Source organism: Eretmochelys imbricata, chromosome 6, assembly GCF_965152235.1.
Source record: "Eretmochelys imbricata isolate rEreImb1 chromosome 6, rEreImb1.hap1, whole genome shotgun sequence".
NCBI lineage: Eukaryota > Metazoa > Chordata > Testudines > Cheloniidae > Eretmochelys > Eretmochelys imbricata.
This window is the reverse complement of record NC_135577.1, coordinates 108,466,615-108,483,054: the sequence shown is the minus strand read 5'-3', so window position 1 is coordinate 108,483,054 and position 16,440 is coordinate 108,466,615. Positions and strand designations below refer to the sequence as shown.

The 16,440-nt window shown below is 41.6% G+C and overlaps 1 protein-coding gene across 4 annotated transcripts in view; it reads left to right on the top strand.

The window, feature by feature from the left end:
* Nucleotides 1–427: 427 nt before the first annotated feature.
* The window catches only part of BCL11B (BCL11 transcription factor B), a 101,951-nt gene continuing 85,938 nt past the window's right edge, over nucleotides 428–16,440 (top strand). For 2 of the 4 annotated variants that reach the window (XM_077819349.1, XM_077819346.1), the window contains exons 1-2: nucleotides 428–1,236; nucleotides 15,013–15,378. In XM_077819349.1, the coding sequence (XP_077675475.1) occupies nucleotides 1,179–1,236; nucleotides 15,013–15,378 (424 nt within the window). In that variant the 5' untranslated portion in view covers nucleotides 428–1,178. Of the gene's footprint in view, nucleotides 1,237–15,009; nucleotides 15,379–16,440 lie in introns of all 4 variants that reach the window. The other 2 variants (XM_077819348.1, XM_077819345.1) reach the window with 1 other exon arrangement.

Genomic DNA, 16,440 nt, shown 5'->3' with positions numbered 1-16,440 from the left:
CGGCGCACCACCCGCTAGACCCTCAGCTCCCCAGCCCCCCGGGCGCTGGTCTCAGCACAGACAGGTCACTTAGAACAGGCTAGGGGGGAGTTCAGTTTGAATGATTATTGTTTATCACGATGGTGATTATTGATCCTTATTATTTCGCCGGCACTCGGCGTGCCGGGGAAGGAGGCAACGCACAAAGCCCGGAGCTGCTCCCAATCCGTGCATGTGCTTTAGTTTGTGTGTGTGTGTGTTTCTTGTTCTCTTGCAGGGTACAATGTTAAAAAGCCACCGCTAGTCGCCCCCAGTGCTCCTACTCTCTGGGTCTTTTTGTCTCTAGTGCAGATTAAACGTCACGTCCGCACTTGAACTTGAATTTTATCCCATTGTACAGAGGCAGCCCCAGCCATAGAGAGACAGAGCGCTCCCAGAGAACCAGGACTCCGCCATCTTCACATTGCAATATATAATAGTAATAGCCAGCACCAACCCAGCTGCACTGGGGGCTTTCTTCCTTCCAGTCCCAGTGCCAGGCGAGGGGGAGCAGTGCAAAGTGGTGCAGAGGCATTGGCAATCCAAAAGCACTTGGGCAAAGCAGAGCCACTTGAACTGGGAAAGAGGAGACACAGTTTTGGCTACCCCTTTAAAAAAACCCAGCAAGGGTCAATCTCTGAAAAAAAATATTTTTGGGGGCATTTTTGTGTGTGTGGGCAATCCCCATTCTGTACTTAAAAAAAAAAAATCCTGATTTTTTACCCTCCTGGTGGAAGAAGTGCACTTGCCAATTTGCCAAGCACTCTGGAGAGAGAGAGAGAGAGAGAAAGAGAGAGAGAGAGAAAGTGTCACTGTTGGTGCAAATCCTCCTAAGTTCAAGAAGAGATTTGGAAGTCCAAGTGGCAGAAGCAGTGGAGAAAAGACAGTGAGAGAGAGAGAGAGAGAGAGAGGAAAAAGAAAGAGTTTTTCCTGATGATGATCTTTTTTTAATTCAGGGGGATATCCCACCCAGTGCACCAGAACAACAAAAAAAAAGAGGGCTTTTCTTGTCTCCATTTTATTTTTTAAAAAGAAGAAGAAATCAATAAAGAAGAAGACGAAAGAGTGAACGAAAAAAAGAGGAGGAAGATCCACTCCCCCACACATCCCCCCCAACCCAGTACAGCTCTCCGGGCGATGCCAGTGTAAATGCCAGGGCAATGTCCCGTCGCAAGCAGGGAAACCCGCAGCACTTGTCACAAAGAGAGATTATCACACGTAAGTTTGAACTTGAAACAAGAACGATCAGAAATCAAGGCTCAAAAGGGGGGAAAAGTCCAGGAAAAGCCAAGTCTAGTAAGTCACTTTAGAGCCAGAAAGAGAAGGGGGGGGGGGAGAGGAGAGGAGAAGGGAATTAAAGGGGGGAGGGTGTGTGTGGATGGGAGGAGGGGGGAACTCGATTAAACCAAAGTTTGCCGTGAATTTGCAGGCTGTGGCGGTGCGGGAGGGAGGCGGCAGGCGGCGTGGGGCAGAGAAGGGGCCGGGGAAGGAGCTGGCGGTGGGGTCTCGGTGTTTTGGTTTGCAAAGCGCGCGTGCTGGCTGCAGCGGGAAGAGCCGGGGAAAGTTGGCGAGCACACGCGGCGGTGTGACAGCCGGCCGGGGGAAATGCGGGCAAGGGGAGCCGGAGGGGGGAGGGGGGGAAAGGCGGGCAGTGAAGGAGAGCGGCGGGAGGACGGAGTGGGGGGGGGGACCCCACGGAGCTTGCCGCCGGGGAGCCCCTCTTGGCCGGCGCGCCCCGGGAGGCGAAGCCGGGACCGTCCCCGGCACGATGCGGGAAGATCGCTGGCTGGGGGGCTGGCGACCGGGGCAGCCCTTGGGATGGGGGCTGGGGAAGGCGGAGGGGAGAGCAGCGGCCGCCCGAAACGCTTGTCAGGCTCCAGGTAGCTGGGAAGGCGGCTGTCCTCCCCATGCCCCGTACGGAAGGAGCTGCCCAGGTGCCAAGGCACGGGAGGGGGCTCCTGCCCCTCCGCGAGGAAACCGGCCACCGACCCAGGCATGGCAGCGAGCGGGCCGGCGAGAGCCAGGACCCAATTTGCAAGGGGGTGAGGGCGGGGAGAATTACCCCACGAGGATTCAGCTGCAGCAAATAACAATAATAATAATAATAATTAATAGTCACAATCACAATGAAGCAGGAGCTTTAGGTCCACGCTGGGAACCCCCCCGCCCCCGCCACACAAAAGCCCGGGCAGGAGTGAGAGCTGCACTTTGCAAAAGCTCCCATTGTAAAAGAAAGAGAAGATAATAAGGTGTAACAATCTCTACGAAGATCCGGGGGACAGCGCAGTTTGTGTGTGTAGCTGTGTGTGCGCGCGTGCTACAGAAGCGGCTGCAATTGCACCTTCTCTGGGCACGTTCTCTTCCCCTCCCACCCCCGTTTTTAGCGTTTATTTCCCTAATTCTCCATGCACAATTTTAGTGCAGTAAAAATCAAACCTCTTCTAGGTGCAGTGAAGATTGCAGGCAGGCTTTTCCCTTGCATGGCTCTCCGAAATCCCACCGTCTGAGGTGGGGAAAAAAATGTAGCCAAATAACAAGCAAACAGCAACAACAAAATAAGTCCCGAACTTGCTTTTAAAGGAGTGTTGCGCATGGAGCAAGCCAAGGGCTGAGTCTCTAACGCTGCAAATCCGAATATTTATGTTATATTTTAAAAAATTTAAATAAATAAATAAATAAATAAATAAATATATACGAGAGTCTCCCCTCCCCTGAAAACCAAGAATAGAAGCCATCTGCCAGGAGCATTTGGTGGTTGCGATCTCTCCTTTGTTACAGCTGATACATTTTTGTTTGTAAGAATTTATTGGAACTTTTTTTATTAGATATTTTGGGTGGCGTTTGCCTTCTGAAATTTCAATTTCCTATTTTTTTTAGCTCATCTGGTTACTTCTTTTTTTTAACCCCCATTTCCCCCCTCCCCCCCCGCAACCAGCACCTGGTGCAACAAAATGAGGATGCATCTGATATTTGACTCTTTTTTGGGGCCGGGTGTTTTTAATTCATTGTTATTTTGCAACCAGATTTGCATGCCCATAAAAAAGGTGACTCTCCTCCCCCCCCCCTTTTGTTATTTGCATTTAAAAACACCCAAACATCTGGTTTGGAGATTGCATTTTCTTTTTTTGTGGGGGGAGGGTGATTGTTGATTTTTAAAACCATCTGCATCACCTATTGCAATTTGTACTACTTATTTTCTGTCTCATTTGCAAGGAGATATTTGGTTTTGAAAGGGGCCGTGGACTGTGTGGATAATCTGGTTTGTTGCGTACGTTTGAATTTGCTTAAAAGGGCGAAACATATTTTTGGGGGGGAGGGAGGGGAGCCAGGTAGGTTCGCTCTTCAATTTCATCTTGTTTTCATATCGCCTTATTTGAAAGGATATAATGAGACAGGGAATCATTAATAGGGGTTCCAAGAAGCAGCGGGCACAATGGGTTTGGAGGGGAGCCTGCGAGGAATGGAAGGCAAAGCTGCATGCAGTTTCCCTCCCTCCCCTCTTGTATTTATCTATCTCTCCATCCTGAGGAAGCTGGCGGAGAAATCAGGATGCATATTGAATAGTGGCAGAAAAAAATAAAGGTATCAACTGGGGGGGGGGGGGGGGAAGCAGGAAATGCGGGCATTTTAGCACACATACACTGAGCCTAAGCTGCAGACTTTCAGAAGGGTGCTTTGCCAGACAGGAGTAGTCCTACCAGTTTTCAGGAAGCTTTAATTCATTATTAAAGAGCCAGTGTCTTGTCCTGTGAAAAGGAGAGTTTGGAGAGTAGCTGGGGGGAGGGGGAAAGCCTAAGCTAATAACCAAAACAACAACCCGGAATGAATTTGATATTGTTGACTGAGATGCATATTTTTGATGTTTAGCTCTGCCTTTTTGGCATCCGTCAGGAGAAATGGTTTGCAGGGTGGATGGGAGTCCTGTGACAGGCCAAAAATACCCAAAAAACCAAAAACGGAATTTCTTCCATCCAGGCAGCTTTTCTGACACTGTTTCCACTGGTATTTATTGGGTTTCACGTTGGTGTTCAAAGAAACATTTAGATAGTGAATGCAGATAAGCAGGCTGCAATATATATAAAATATTTGTTTATTCCAAAATTGGAACAATTATTATTATTGATAATCTTCAAAATTGAGTGGCCTATTTGCCATTCTCTAGGTTCCTCAGACAGTGTTGCAATAGATATACTTGCAATGCAAATAAGAGAAAAGAAATTTAAAACAAAAGTCTGGACCTTTATCCAGTGATGGAGACAAAAAACTTGTACCCAAGCTAGTTAAATTTATAGACAAAGTGAAAAAAAGGTATTATACAGAAGAGATGATGATATGCTGTAGAACTGCTCCAGATCAAGAACGATTATTTTGGTTTAACTGCTTATTTTTCAGTTTAGCAATTTTTAAACTAGAGAAATGTGTTTTAAAACCTGAACTATATTTTGGAGTTGAAGGAAATGTGAAAGAGACTCTATGTGAAAAGCCTGCTTCTTCCAGTTTTGCAGAATAAGGCAAAATAAGCAAAATTAATAAAACAGTAGAAAATATGGAGGAGAAAAGCACAGTAAAAGGGTAAAATTCCAGATAGAGAACTAGAGTTCCCCAATGAGATTTCTTCCATAACTGGTCAACAGGTTCCCTAAGAATATTAATAATTTACCCTATCAATTCGTATGTTGTCAAAATAATTTAAGCAAAAGAAAAAACTAATAAAATTTCTAGTACATAAAAGTTTTGCAAAATGCTTCTAAGTGCAAAGAACTCCACTTAAGATGCATGTAGATTTGCTGCAATTAATGTGCTTTTTGCTGTCAAAGAAAACAATTTCACCTAGTGTCACACATTGAGAATGTAAGATATTACTAAAGAATTAGCTAGGAAATGATTTTTGGAGATGGCTGCGTTTTTCGTAATACCCGCATAGCTGTGCATACAAAAGCATAATGTGTTTTTTAAAGACGTGTTACATGACAGCTTTAAATAAGACAATACAAAAGATATGTTCTTTATCAGTCTCTGGGATGCGTTTTATTTAAATTTATTCATAATTTACTCATGAGATAAAAACAGTTCATTTTCATAGCCTTCCTGGCTTTAAAAAATACCATATTTTAAAAAGCCAAGATGTTGTGGCTGTGTATTATGAATCTGTATTGCTTCCTAGTTTTCGCTTGATTTGCTTAGTGATTTAAATAGCTGTACGATAGATTAGAAAGTGTTTCATGTTGTTTCGTTGGTAGACAAATACAGAGAATATTTTGTCAAGCTTATTTAAACATTTAGCAAACAAGTCTAAGATTTTCCTACGTGGCTGTGTTAATAATAATGGTTTGTTGAATCCTTGTCTAGGGCAAAATGTATCTTGCTATGTTGAACAAAAGGATGTCTTGTGACATATCTGACAATAATTATGATTTAGATGAGTGTGTGCTAGGTAAAATAGTGCAAATTATAGATATCAATGACTGACTTCCATTGACACCTATTCTGTTGTTTTTATCAGAACTGTTTGCTTTTAGCGTAATCTTTTTGTTTAAAAATGCTTTGCAAAAGGCATTTATTTCCCTTTCACATTTCCTATCTAGATTGCTTTGTGCTGTGGATTGTTTGTTGTTATAAAATACTTTCCAAAATAAACTTTGCTGGCTTTTAGTTGAATTGCAAGTCTCAGTTGTGCCCTCTGGGTTTAAGTGACATGTGTTGACAACTAGGGGGAGCTCATAGCCTGTATCATAGTAGATTATGGTTTGAATCATCCAGTACTCTAGTACTGGTGGGTGGGATACAATAGCTTGGGAAATAATAGCTGTATCTGAGGCAGTTTATGTTGCTGCAAAATATTTTAAGTGTAAAGTTGAAGTATTGATTTTTATGCAAAGATCTATATGGTACTCGATGAGTGGGATTGCAAGTTAGATAAATCTATTTTTAAACAAATCATGACTGATTAACGGATTCCTGCAGTTAGAAGTCTTTAATTAAAACAAGTTTTTAACAGTGCTTTTTATCATCAACATATAATCTTTAAATTCTCAGTTTGTTTTTGTCAGATAGTGACCAGGCTGATGATAGCCATAGGTATGGATTCATTGTAAAAAGACCTGTGCATCTATTTATCTGCTTCCAGCGTATGTATAAGCATACAGCGAATATTAGATAGAGAAGAAGACTGTGTACATTAAAAATGCACATGCATGTTCATACAATTGTATGTGCTTACATGTCATAAAGCTTGAAATCCCACTCGATTGTATCAAATTTTGGGGATAGCTTGTATTGCTTTTGATCCTTGAGTCCTTTTAACGTACAGGCTGCAGTTCCTGTAAATAAAAATACGTCTTTCCCTAAAGAAATAAACACAAGTCATATACAACGTTTAAAACTTTCCGGGGAATGAGCGATAGGCTAATATACAGGGCTTCTACCATTCACTGTTTTAGTTTGCCTGTGCATTGTTGATAGACTTCAGTGGGAAACTTTCTTGCCCAAACATATAATTTAATGGCATACGCATAGAAAGCTTTGATCATTGGATGTTAGGGTATAAAGTTTACCTCACCAAGTCCAAGAAATGCATCAAGTTATAGTTTTGTTAACATAGCAATGACTTATTCTTATTTTCGGGCACAATATGTGGGTGGAGGTTATCCCGTGACAGGAAAGAGTGTTTTATTCTAACCTGAAAGAGAAATAAATTAGGTCAGACAAAAGATCAGGGCTGTCATCAACTGTAGAAAAAGCCTTCACTCTTGAGTACAGAGGGCCAGCAATTTATCTGATGATTTCTCTACTTCATTTAATGTTTGAATTGAGCTAGTTGGACGACAGCAGCCAGCTCATTTGACAGACCTGGAAGATGAAGAGCACAGTGGTTCAAACACAGATGATGCTACCATTCTCCAGCTCTGGGAAAACCTTTTCTGCAGAAACCTCAAACTTTGCTGATTGTGGCTTTGCTTCAATTCCACGACTGTAAATTTTTACTAACAGACATAATACGTCCCCCCTGCCCCCCCCTTCCCCCACATACATAATAGTTGGGTAGAAACCCTCTGAGATTGAAAGATGTTTTAAAAAGTCTCGCTGAAGAGACTTACTACAACCAAAATGGCTCTCCACTTCCGCTGAACAGTTTCTCCTTTTGGTGGTTGTTCTGCAGCGCAGCAGTCCTCTTTGGTTCTCCGGGCCCAACACATTGAGTTAGAATTGTCTGTAGCATTTGGTCTTTCAAGGTTAAGAGTCGGGTAGCCTCAGAGAAGGCTAGAGGAAAAGTAAGCTGCCTTTTGGGGCTGAATCATGCTGCACAGTAAAGTTACGGGTGCCATAAAAGCGCCTTGCGAAGTGTGTGCCGCTGTTCTATGCGGATAGATTTATATATATCTTTGTCATGAGGGGGGAAAAAAGACATCAATAACTGTGTGAAGCATTGATAAATGTATGATTCATTCAGCTGCTGCTACCACATTACCTTCCTCTTTCATGTTTATTTACTTTCATAAAATGTGTCTATGCAGGCTGCACACTGCGCACTGTTCCTTTGCACCCTCAAAGGCAGTTGTGTATTCAGAGTAAGTTACAGCTTCTAAACATCAGTTAAATTTGCTCGCTGCTTTCCTCCCCAAAAAGCTGTTGCCTAGCCTATACCCTATCCCCTTGATAGAGCTCTAAGCAGCAGCAGCTTTCCCCAAGGAATATATAAAAAATGCCTAAAGCAGGCTATTCGAAAACAAATTAAAGCAGAGGGACGCACTTCACGCATCGCAGGCACGCGCCAATGGAGGGGGTTAGAAGAATACCATCATTTTACGGGCAAAAGTGACACCAGATCGGGGATTTGATTAATGGTATGGCATTCACAGGGACTGAGTTCTGTATTTTTGACATATGCAAGTCTTTTGTGTAGTTGCCTCAATGGAAGAAATTCAATTTTTTTTGGTCTGAAGCAGCTGATAATTTGTGTGTGTGCTGTTATGTGCCCAGGGTACTTTCCAGAGACTCAGTACTAGACAGCACATTATAAAAAGGGAATCCAAAGTTAAGGGGGAGAATAAAAAATCACTAGTTTACCTAACTTTTTTATGACCCCTTCCACTAAGCCACTGGCATAAGCCATAAATTCATTGAATGTTGTAATGAATATGCTTCAATGAAAGTCAAAAAAATGGCTCGAGAAAGTTGTATACGAGTAACAGTGATTTATGCCTCATTCAGAACACAACCCCTTTGGAGACTGAAATTTTAAAAGACAATATAGCTGTTTGTTTAAATCCACACGGGAAACAAAATACCTAATTTCGACCATGCTTTTTAAATATTTTGTTAAGTGTCTGTAATTCAGGGATTCTTTTCCAATACAGTTAAAAGATTGTACCTCAATACAGTTTTTTTTCTTTTCTTTTGTGTATCCAGTTTCTTTTTTGTATGTGTGTTTAGTTTTAAATAAAACAAATCTATTCACTTGGGAACAAAGAATGCTTTTACATCACATCATCACAATCCCTGTTTTATCTGTAAAGATTTACAGCTTTTGTGGTCTGTAAAAGAACCGATGCATTTTAGGCTCTCAGTAGCAGTGAATATTTTTTTTTCAAGAGCATCTAGTTTATTTAGGAAAGCATACATCACCCCTTTCTGTAACATTATGTGTGTGTAGCTTCTGATTAAATTACATCTGAGAAATGCCCAAGATTCAAGTACGCATTTGGATATGCCTGGCTTTTGTTTTGTTTGGTATTTTCATTGTTATTACTATTTCATTTCCATTTGCATTTTTCTTATAATGCAATCCTTATTACATTTTCTGCTGTGGCAGAGAGGTTTGTTCTGTCTCAGGTGTGGACTGAGGGTTAAGCTGCGCTCTGAGAGGTTCAGGATACTTCTGAAATAGGTGTTTGATGTACTGTGTTGCAGAAGAGCCCTGAAACTCACAGCTGTGTGTTCTGTTTGCTAATGCATTAGATCTAAATGGGTTATTCCCTTCTCCCCTCCCCGCATACTAGTCCCTGTGCTGTCTAGTGATCAAAAATCATTAACATCTGAAGGCTGTGCAGTGGGCTATGTGAAGCAGGGATCTCTGTCCAGTACCTAGTGGACAGGTGTTTATATCATAGCAAAAAACGCCCCTCTCTACCACAGTTGGAACTAATTGGCATGCTTGTGTGACTGTCTTAGCAGACTGAATGGGCCAAAGAGACTAAACTGTCCTCTACACCCAGAGATTGTCCCTTCAGGTCAAGGTTGAGGAATATTGGCCGGGCAGCTTGGGGAAGCTCATACAGCTGCTGCCTTTGCTGTTCTGTGGATAAGTGGAGAATTTGAATCTCTTGGGCTGTCATCATGGACTTTTCACAGGCATGAGGTTCACTTAAAAGTAATACAAAAATATGAGTCTCTCTGTCAGTAGAGCTTTATTCCCCGTTGCTGTTTTTCTCTTTACTAATCCATCCTCAGCTTTCTTTTTATGAAGAATTGATCTTTAATCGTGTGGATCAGAAAAATTAAATATTGATGGCAGCTAAAACCAGCCAGTGCTGCTGAGGGTGATGTTAGTGCAGTTTAGACATCATACAATATCTAAACACTGCAATTCACATCTGCGAAGATGAAAATAATCTGTATGCAGGTTATTGCTAGACTTTGGACGGTGAGGAGATGAAGACTTTGCTTTCCAAAGTATTAGTTGTAAGCAGGTAAAATCATGACACTGGGTGCTTCCGATAACCTAGCCAGTGTGTGTTGTCTGCTCTATTTCTATAAGTGCAATGATATTACAATAAGAGTGACATGCAGGTGTTGTCAGTGGGACATCATTCTAAAGTCTAGTTTGTGGGTAACACCTTAAGGCAGTGGTTTTCAACCTTTTTTCATTTGCGGACCTCTAAAAAATTTTGAATGGAGGTGCAGATCCCTTTGGAAATCTTAGGCATAGTCTGTGGACCCCCAGGGGTCCGTGGTCCACAGGTGGTAAACCACTGTTCTATGGTTATGACTACCTTTCTCGGATCTGTTTGACATAGTTTGCGGACCCCAGGTTGAAATCCACTTCTTTGAGGGCCCAGTCTTTCCTTTGTGCCTTTTTACCAGGATGAGGGTAAAACATTAAAAGTAGGGATTTGGTTTCAAAGCACTGTAGAGTTGCCTGGGTTTCAGTGCAATGACTGTCACATGGATCATGCAGCTGGTAACTCCACGTACATGGGGCATAGGCAGGAGGGAGCGTTTGCCATACCCTTGAAGGTAGAATTTCCCTTTAGATGGGGTGCAGCTGGCAAGTCGCAGTCAGATCTGGTTAATCTGTGCTCTGCTCATCTGGGACTGTGGAAGATTTACATGGTAACCGATCTTACAGTACCCATGGCAATTGGGGTACCTGCTAGCGCCTCTGTAGTGAAGGCTGTGGCGTGTTTCCATCAACCTCTGCTTTTATGGGTTTGCAACTGAGCTGTAGAAACGATTCATGGGGAAGAAATTTGACATGCAGGACCTTGTTCCGTGATCAGTTTTTTCTCTCCCACTTCTTTAAACAAAATAAAATATATTAACATATCTTATGTTTTATGCTGTATGATAAGGGAGGGAAAATAAGAAGAAGGGCAGTTTATTGCTTTTGGGTTCTTTTGTATTTTTAGTACTTAAGTACAACTAAAATATAGAAAGAAATGTAACATTCCCTATTATAGGCCTCATCCAAAGCCCAGTGGGAAGTCTTTCCATTGAGTTCCAGAGCCTTGGATCAGGCCCAGGGTGTAGTAGCTGAAGCTCTCTTGGTATTATGAATGAGCTTGAAGCATCTGAAAGTCAGAAACCATTGCAAGTGTAGTAATTTTAATATTGTGTGTTGCATAATATACACATGTGTATAAATGCTGTAATGGTGCCACCGTGCTAAAAAGTGTCGTGTCAGTGGTATTGTGATAGAGCCGTTGCAGTCTTGGATGAAAAAGCACTTTATTTTTAATGCAGATTGGTGCGATAGATAGTAACAGTGCTTAGAGATTCCGCTAGGAGTCTGACAAATACAGTGCTGTGAATGAACATTGTCTAAGCACATGAAACCATTGAATGACACCAGTTTTGGAGGGTTCCCACTTGGGACACCATCTCTGCTCCATGGATCACAATATTCCCCGTGAGCGATTACTGACGGGTTGCTTGGAGAATGCATCGGGGTGTGGTGAGAGGCTGGGCACACCTTAACCCACCTGGCTGGAAGCAATTAGTTTTCACTTTGCCCTTTTTCATGTGAGGGCAGCAGGCGTTTTTTAGTTCCTTTCTCTTTTTTGTGGTTCAGCTTTTCCTCCTTTTTAACATTCTATTTTAAATAAATAAAAATTAGGGGGAAAAGAACAAACAAAAAACGAATGGTGAAACCCAGCAGCCCAGCAACAGAAATGAAACCACAGAAAGCGAAGTTCAAATAATGCAAAGGAGCGTCTCATTTTAAACCCACAAGCAGAGTCAGAGTTTTCATTCAGAGTCTGGCCTAAACTGCCCAGTTGAAACTGCAGGGATCTTAAATGGTGGAGGACTTTATTTGTGGTGTTGTCCAAGCTTGGCACATAAGTTAAGGCTGGATGTGTAGCCTTTTCTGTCCTTACCTTTGTGAGTTTACATCTGTCCTGTAATGCTATTTGAATATAGGGTTTTAGTGGCTTATCTTTGTTGAGAGGAAGCTTTTTTTGTTCTTTTCTGAGTAAAAAATTAATATGCAAATTGATTGGGATAAAACGCATTTGAAGATATAGTCAGTGTTTTGCCTGACATTATTTTGTGACCATTTCCAGGCCCCGTAGAAAGCTGTGTGTGTGTGTCTTACATCGCTTTGGATTGATAGCTACGATACCAATCTTGCTCCGGACGATTTGTTAAACTAAAATCAGAAATACAGTTGAGTGAGAATCTTTGAATACTTTGGAACCCAATTACTACTGATCACGAGGGTTTAGTGCACCCAGAAAATGAAAAGTTGATTTTCTGTAACGTGAAGACTGCCAAAATACGAAAGAATACCAGATGTTATTTTAAAAAATACCAGTGCAGAATCCTTGGAAAAAGAGATAGAGTATAAATGAACAGACATATGTGGACGTAACTAATATTCAGATTTATTGTTGAATTGAAAAGAAGGAATTTTGAAAAATTTTAGCAGCTAACAACTGAAAGATACTTCGTCTTTTCCACCCAAGCATAGTCAGAACCCTTATCAAATGAAGAAGTTTTGCTATTTTTTCTGAAACAGCAGGGGAAAAAAATCCTATACATCAAAAAGATAATAAAGTTGAGATCCATATGTGTTTTTATTTATCAGTTACATATACCAGAGTTAAACCTTTGTAATTTGAGAGGCATATTTAATCTGAAAGCTGAACAGGGATGTTATATGAACCTGGTAACAGGCATTTCCCCCCCTCCCTACCACTTTTCCTTAGTTCAATTCATCTCTCATTTTTATTTTGTCTTTTGCAGGTCTTTGTCCCATCTCCCTTTAGTGTGTCTGTGTTTTAATATTTTGACACTCTGCTCCCATTTATAAGAATTCTAGCCAGAAATGGTACACATATTTCTTAAAGATCTTTTTCACAGTCCTTTTCGTTTGGCTCTAAAATTATATATATGCAATTGGTAATTAAAGGTGCAATCTTTCTTCAATATAAACAGTATTGCTCAATGTTAGATCATTAATGGGAACAGAAGCACTAAATAATTATCTTTTGCATTCTGACACGCTGTTCACAGAAATTCACTCTCTCCCCAGCAATCTTTGTTCAGCACAGGGTTATGATTACATATTCACTATGGCATAGCATCTTTTCAGAAAATAAATTGGTAAATTAATTATGTAGCATTGTCTTCAAACTCCTTTTAAACTTAGATTAAGGGGGGGAAGTAATTAATGGTTTTCAGAATGTGTATTATGCCTAGAGTTTAGTTACCTTGTAGATTTATTTTGTTATAAGTTAGTAAATTCAGAGCCCTACAATATATATCTTCTGTCAATAGGATGTGACTTGCTCAGACATTTTTGTTTCATAGGATGCTAGTCCTGCTCTTACTACCGTAGATATACGAAGCACAGTATTTGTTCTCATTTTGCATACTCTAAGCCAGTGGCTCTCAACCTTTCCTGTCTACTGTACCCCTTTCAGGAGTCTGATTTGTCTGGTGTTCCCCAAGTTACACCTCATGAAAAAAACTACTTGCTTACAAAATCAATCATAAAAATACAAAAGTGTCTCAGTGCACTATTACTGAAAAATGGCTTACTTTCTCATTTTTACCATAATCGTAAAGTAAATCAATTGGAATATAAATATTGTGCTAACATTTCAGTATATAGTATATAGAGCAATATAAACAAGTCATTGTCTGTATGAAATTTTAGTTTGTACCGACTTCGCTAGTACTTTTTACGTAGCCTGTTGTAAAACTAGGGAAATATCTAGATGAGTTGATGTACCCCACCCTGGCTGAGAACCACTGCTCTGAGCTGGTTGTGAATCCTGATGCAACTTGCGATACAGCTGGTGGAGGTACTAATCAGCAGTTTATCTTGTAAGGTGGAGGCAGGGGAGAAGCCTCTTCTAAACTTTTTCTGTGGCTCAGAATGTTCAATAACTTCCAAGTTATAAAGCATATTTCCCCTGTTCCTTCATCCCTTTTTGTATACTTTTTCTGCAGCTTGCTATATATCTGGGCAAAACTCCCGTTGACTTCAAGGGAGGAGGATCCAATTCTATATTATGACATGCTGTTTGCCCACTGCTTTGAGAGATTTGCACGCCTTCCCTTCTCCAGGAAACTGAAAAACAAAGCACTGATGCTAATGTAGAACTTTTTCCTTACTATTCCCTACTCCAGATTCAATAATGTTGTCTCTCTACTTGCTGATTTACATACTGCTAGTTCCCTGTCTACTGTTTGGGCCAAATCCTATACTCCTTTCTTAGGTAAAACTCCCTCAGGTAAAAGTCAGTGGAGATTTTTGCCTGAGTAAAGACTAAGGTTTGTGGGATTTGTCAGTTCGGCTGTAGAACAAACAAAACAAAACATTTTGCTCTAGAAGTGGTTTGTGAACTACAATTATTTTAGATGTATTAATTAGCTTAGAATACTTAGTGATTGATTATGAAACTAATAGAAATTGCATGTTCCTTTGAAACTGACTTGGGTGATCAGATAAAGAAATATTTTCTGAGGCTGAAAGTTTTAAAGTAATTATTTGAACCCACACACTTTAATTCTCTATCAACTTAATAAGAAAACGTTCTGTAACCTGTAGAACCATACTGAAATTTGGTTGTAGAATAATGAGCAGAAGATTTAAAGTCCAGCTAATATTCCTACATGGAAATAAGTGAGTTTCTCTCTCTCTCTCTTTCTCTCTCTCTCTCTCTTTGCAAATGCTTTTGAAAAGTCCCTGACTTGTCACCACAGGCCATATCACCTTACTCACATGAGTAACTAGTGCTATTTGGCTGCCACTTAGCCTTGCTGCTGTCTATGTGTTTGGATAAGTGCTATTTGTGTGTGCCATAGGGAGCCCAACCGTGCATTCCTCAAAGCACCCAAACACCCATGGTAGTCAAGTGAGAGTTTTGAGTGTATAAGGATTGCTGGACTGGGCCTGTGCTGGATGGCAGGGAGATGCAGTAGGAATGAGAAGATGGGACAAAAAAGTAACCCTTTCAGAACGAAACTTGAGCATTGCAAAATGGCTCTTTGCTGATATTATTGCGATGCTGGCAGCAGTTAGAAGGAGCTGTCAGTAAAGCTACGTCAGGTCAGCCTATCATTTTGTTTCACAGACAGTCTTGGTTGCAAAATATATTGAAATCATTATGGGGAGGGGAGGAAGATATGGAAAAGAAAAGAAAGATGCAACCAGGCTGTTTTGGCTGACCTCATGGTGCATCATTCAGATTCTATGAACATTCAAACCAATCTCTCTCTCCTCCCCACCCCCTTTCCCTCTTTCTTCTTGTCCATGTAAAGCAGAGGCTGACCATGTGGAAACGGTGCTTGCCGACGAAGATGAGAGCCTGGCAATAGCGGAGCCGGGTGGCATCAGCATCACCCCAGGTGGGACAGACCCCGATTTGTTAACCTGTGGACAGTGTCAGATGAACTTCCCCCTGGGAGACATCTTGGTTTTTATAGAGCACAAGAAGAAACAGTGCAATGGCACTGGTGGTGTCTGCTATGAAAAGAGCCTGGATAAGAGCAGCCCTCCCCCCTCCTCCCGCTCCGAGCTCAGGAAAGTGTCAGAGCCAGTGGAAATCGGGATCCAAGTCACACCCGATGAAGAAGACCGTCTTCTCACGCCTACAAAAGGAATTTGCCCCAAGCAGGAGAACATTGCAGGTACAGCATGTTTTACACTCAATCCACTACCTAGGTAATCTTTTAAAGCAAGCCCTCTAGAAAGTGCTATGAAACGAAGTCTTCAATAGCAGGTCTTTATAGGAGCCATTTGCCTGGAGCAACCTCACTAGTCAGGGCTGTGGCAATAATATTGACCAGTTTTTTAATATGGCAATACCTTTCTGTGAAGGGCCAGCTGTCAGTGAGAAACGACTGTTTTCAGTGTTTGAAGTTGGTCTTCTGGGATAGCTGTAGGTACAGCCTGTACACAAAAAAAGCTTAAGTCCCAGGGTCAGAGAGGCCATTTTGGTGGTGTCTTCCCCAAGTCTGAAGGCAGATACCCAGGAAAGACAACAGAACATTACACACCTGGGAAATTCATCCCAGTGCAGAGGCCTTATGCAACACTTAAAGCCTGTGGAAAGGGCCAAATCCTGATCCCATTGAAATCAATGGCAATTTTCCCATTGATTTTAATGGGAGGAGGATTTGGTCCTGAGGAATAAAGTGGGGCTTACCTGGTATATAGGGCCTTCCTCACTCCCTCTGCAATGGGGTGAATTTCAGTCTCATTATCCAAATGACCTGCTGTTGGGGATGTGTTTACCGATGCCCTGTATATCCTGGATTTTCATAGGTTTAGACGGAAAGGAAGGGAGCTATTCAAAAACATGCCCCAAAAGTGGTTTTTGAAAGTAGAGATGAACCCACGCTGGCCTGTGAGAGCAGATTACAAACATTTTCTTTTCTAAAATGCTTGAATTTCTTGGAGAAATTGGATGGGTAGATTAAAGCTGCCCTGAGGCCAGCACTTATTCGGCAGATCACGAGTGGTCTCGCTGACCGGGACATTACAGGGGACTGTATCTACCTGGATGAGCTGTTCTGAAACTTTTTCTGCAGCGTACATGGCACGGGAAAGCTTTTCTGTAGCATGAAGTATATAGTGTGTTCCTTTGCTCTGCACCTATGCTTCCCTCGGTTAATAAGCACACACTGCTTATGACAGTTATGTGACTTACTCTTTCTCTTAGTGCGCGGGTTTCCTGTACTATCTCAGCA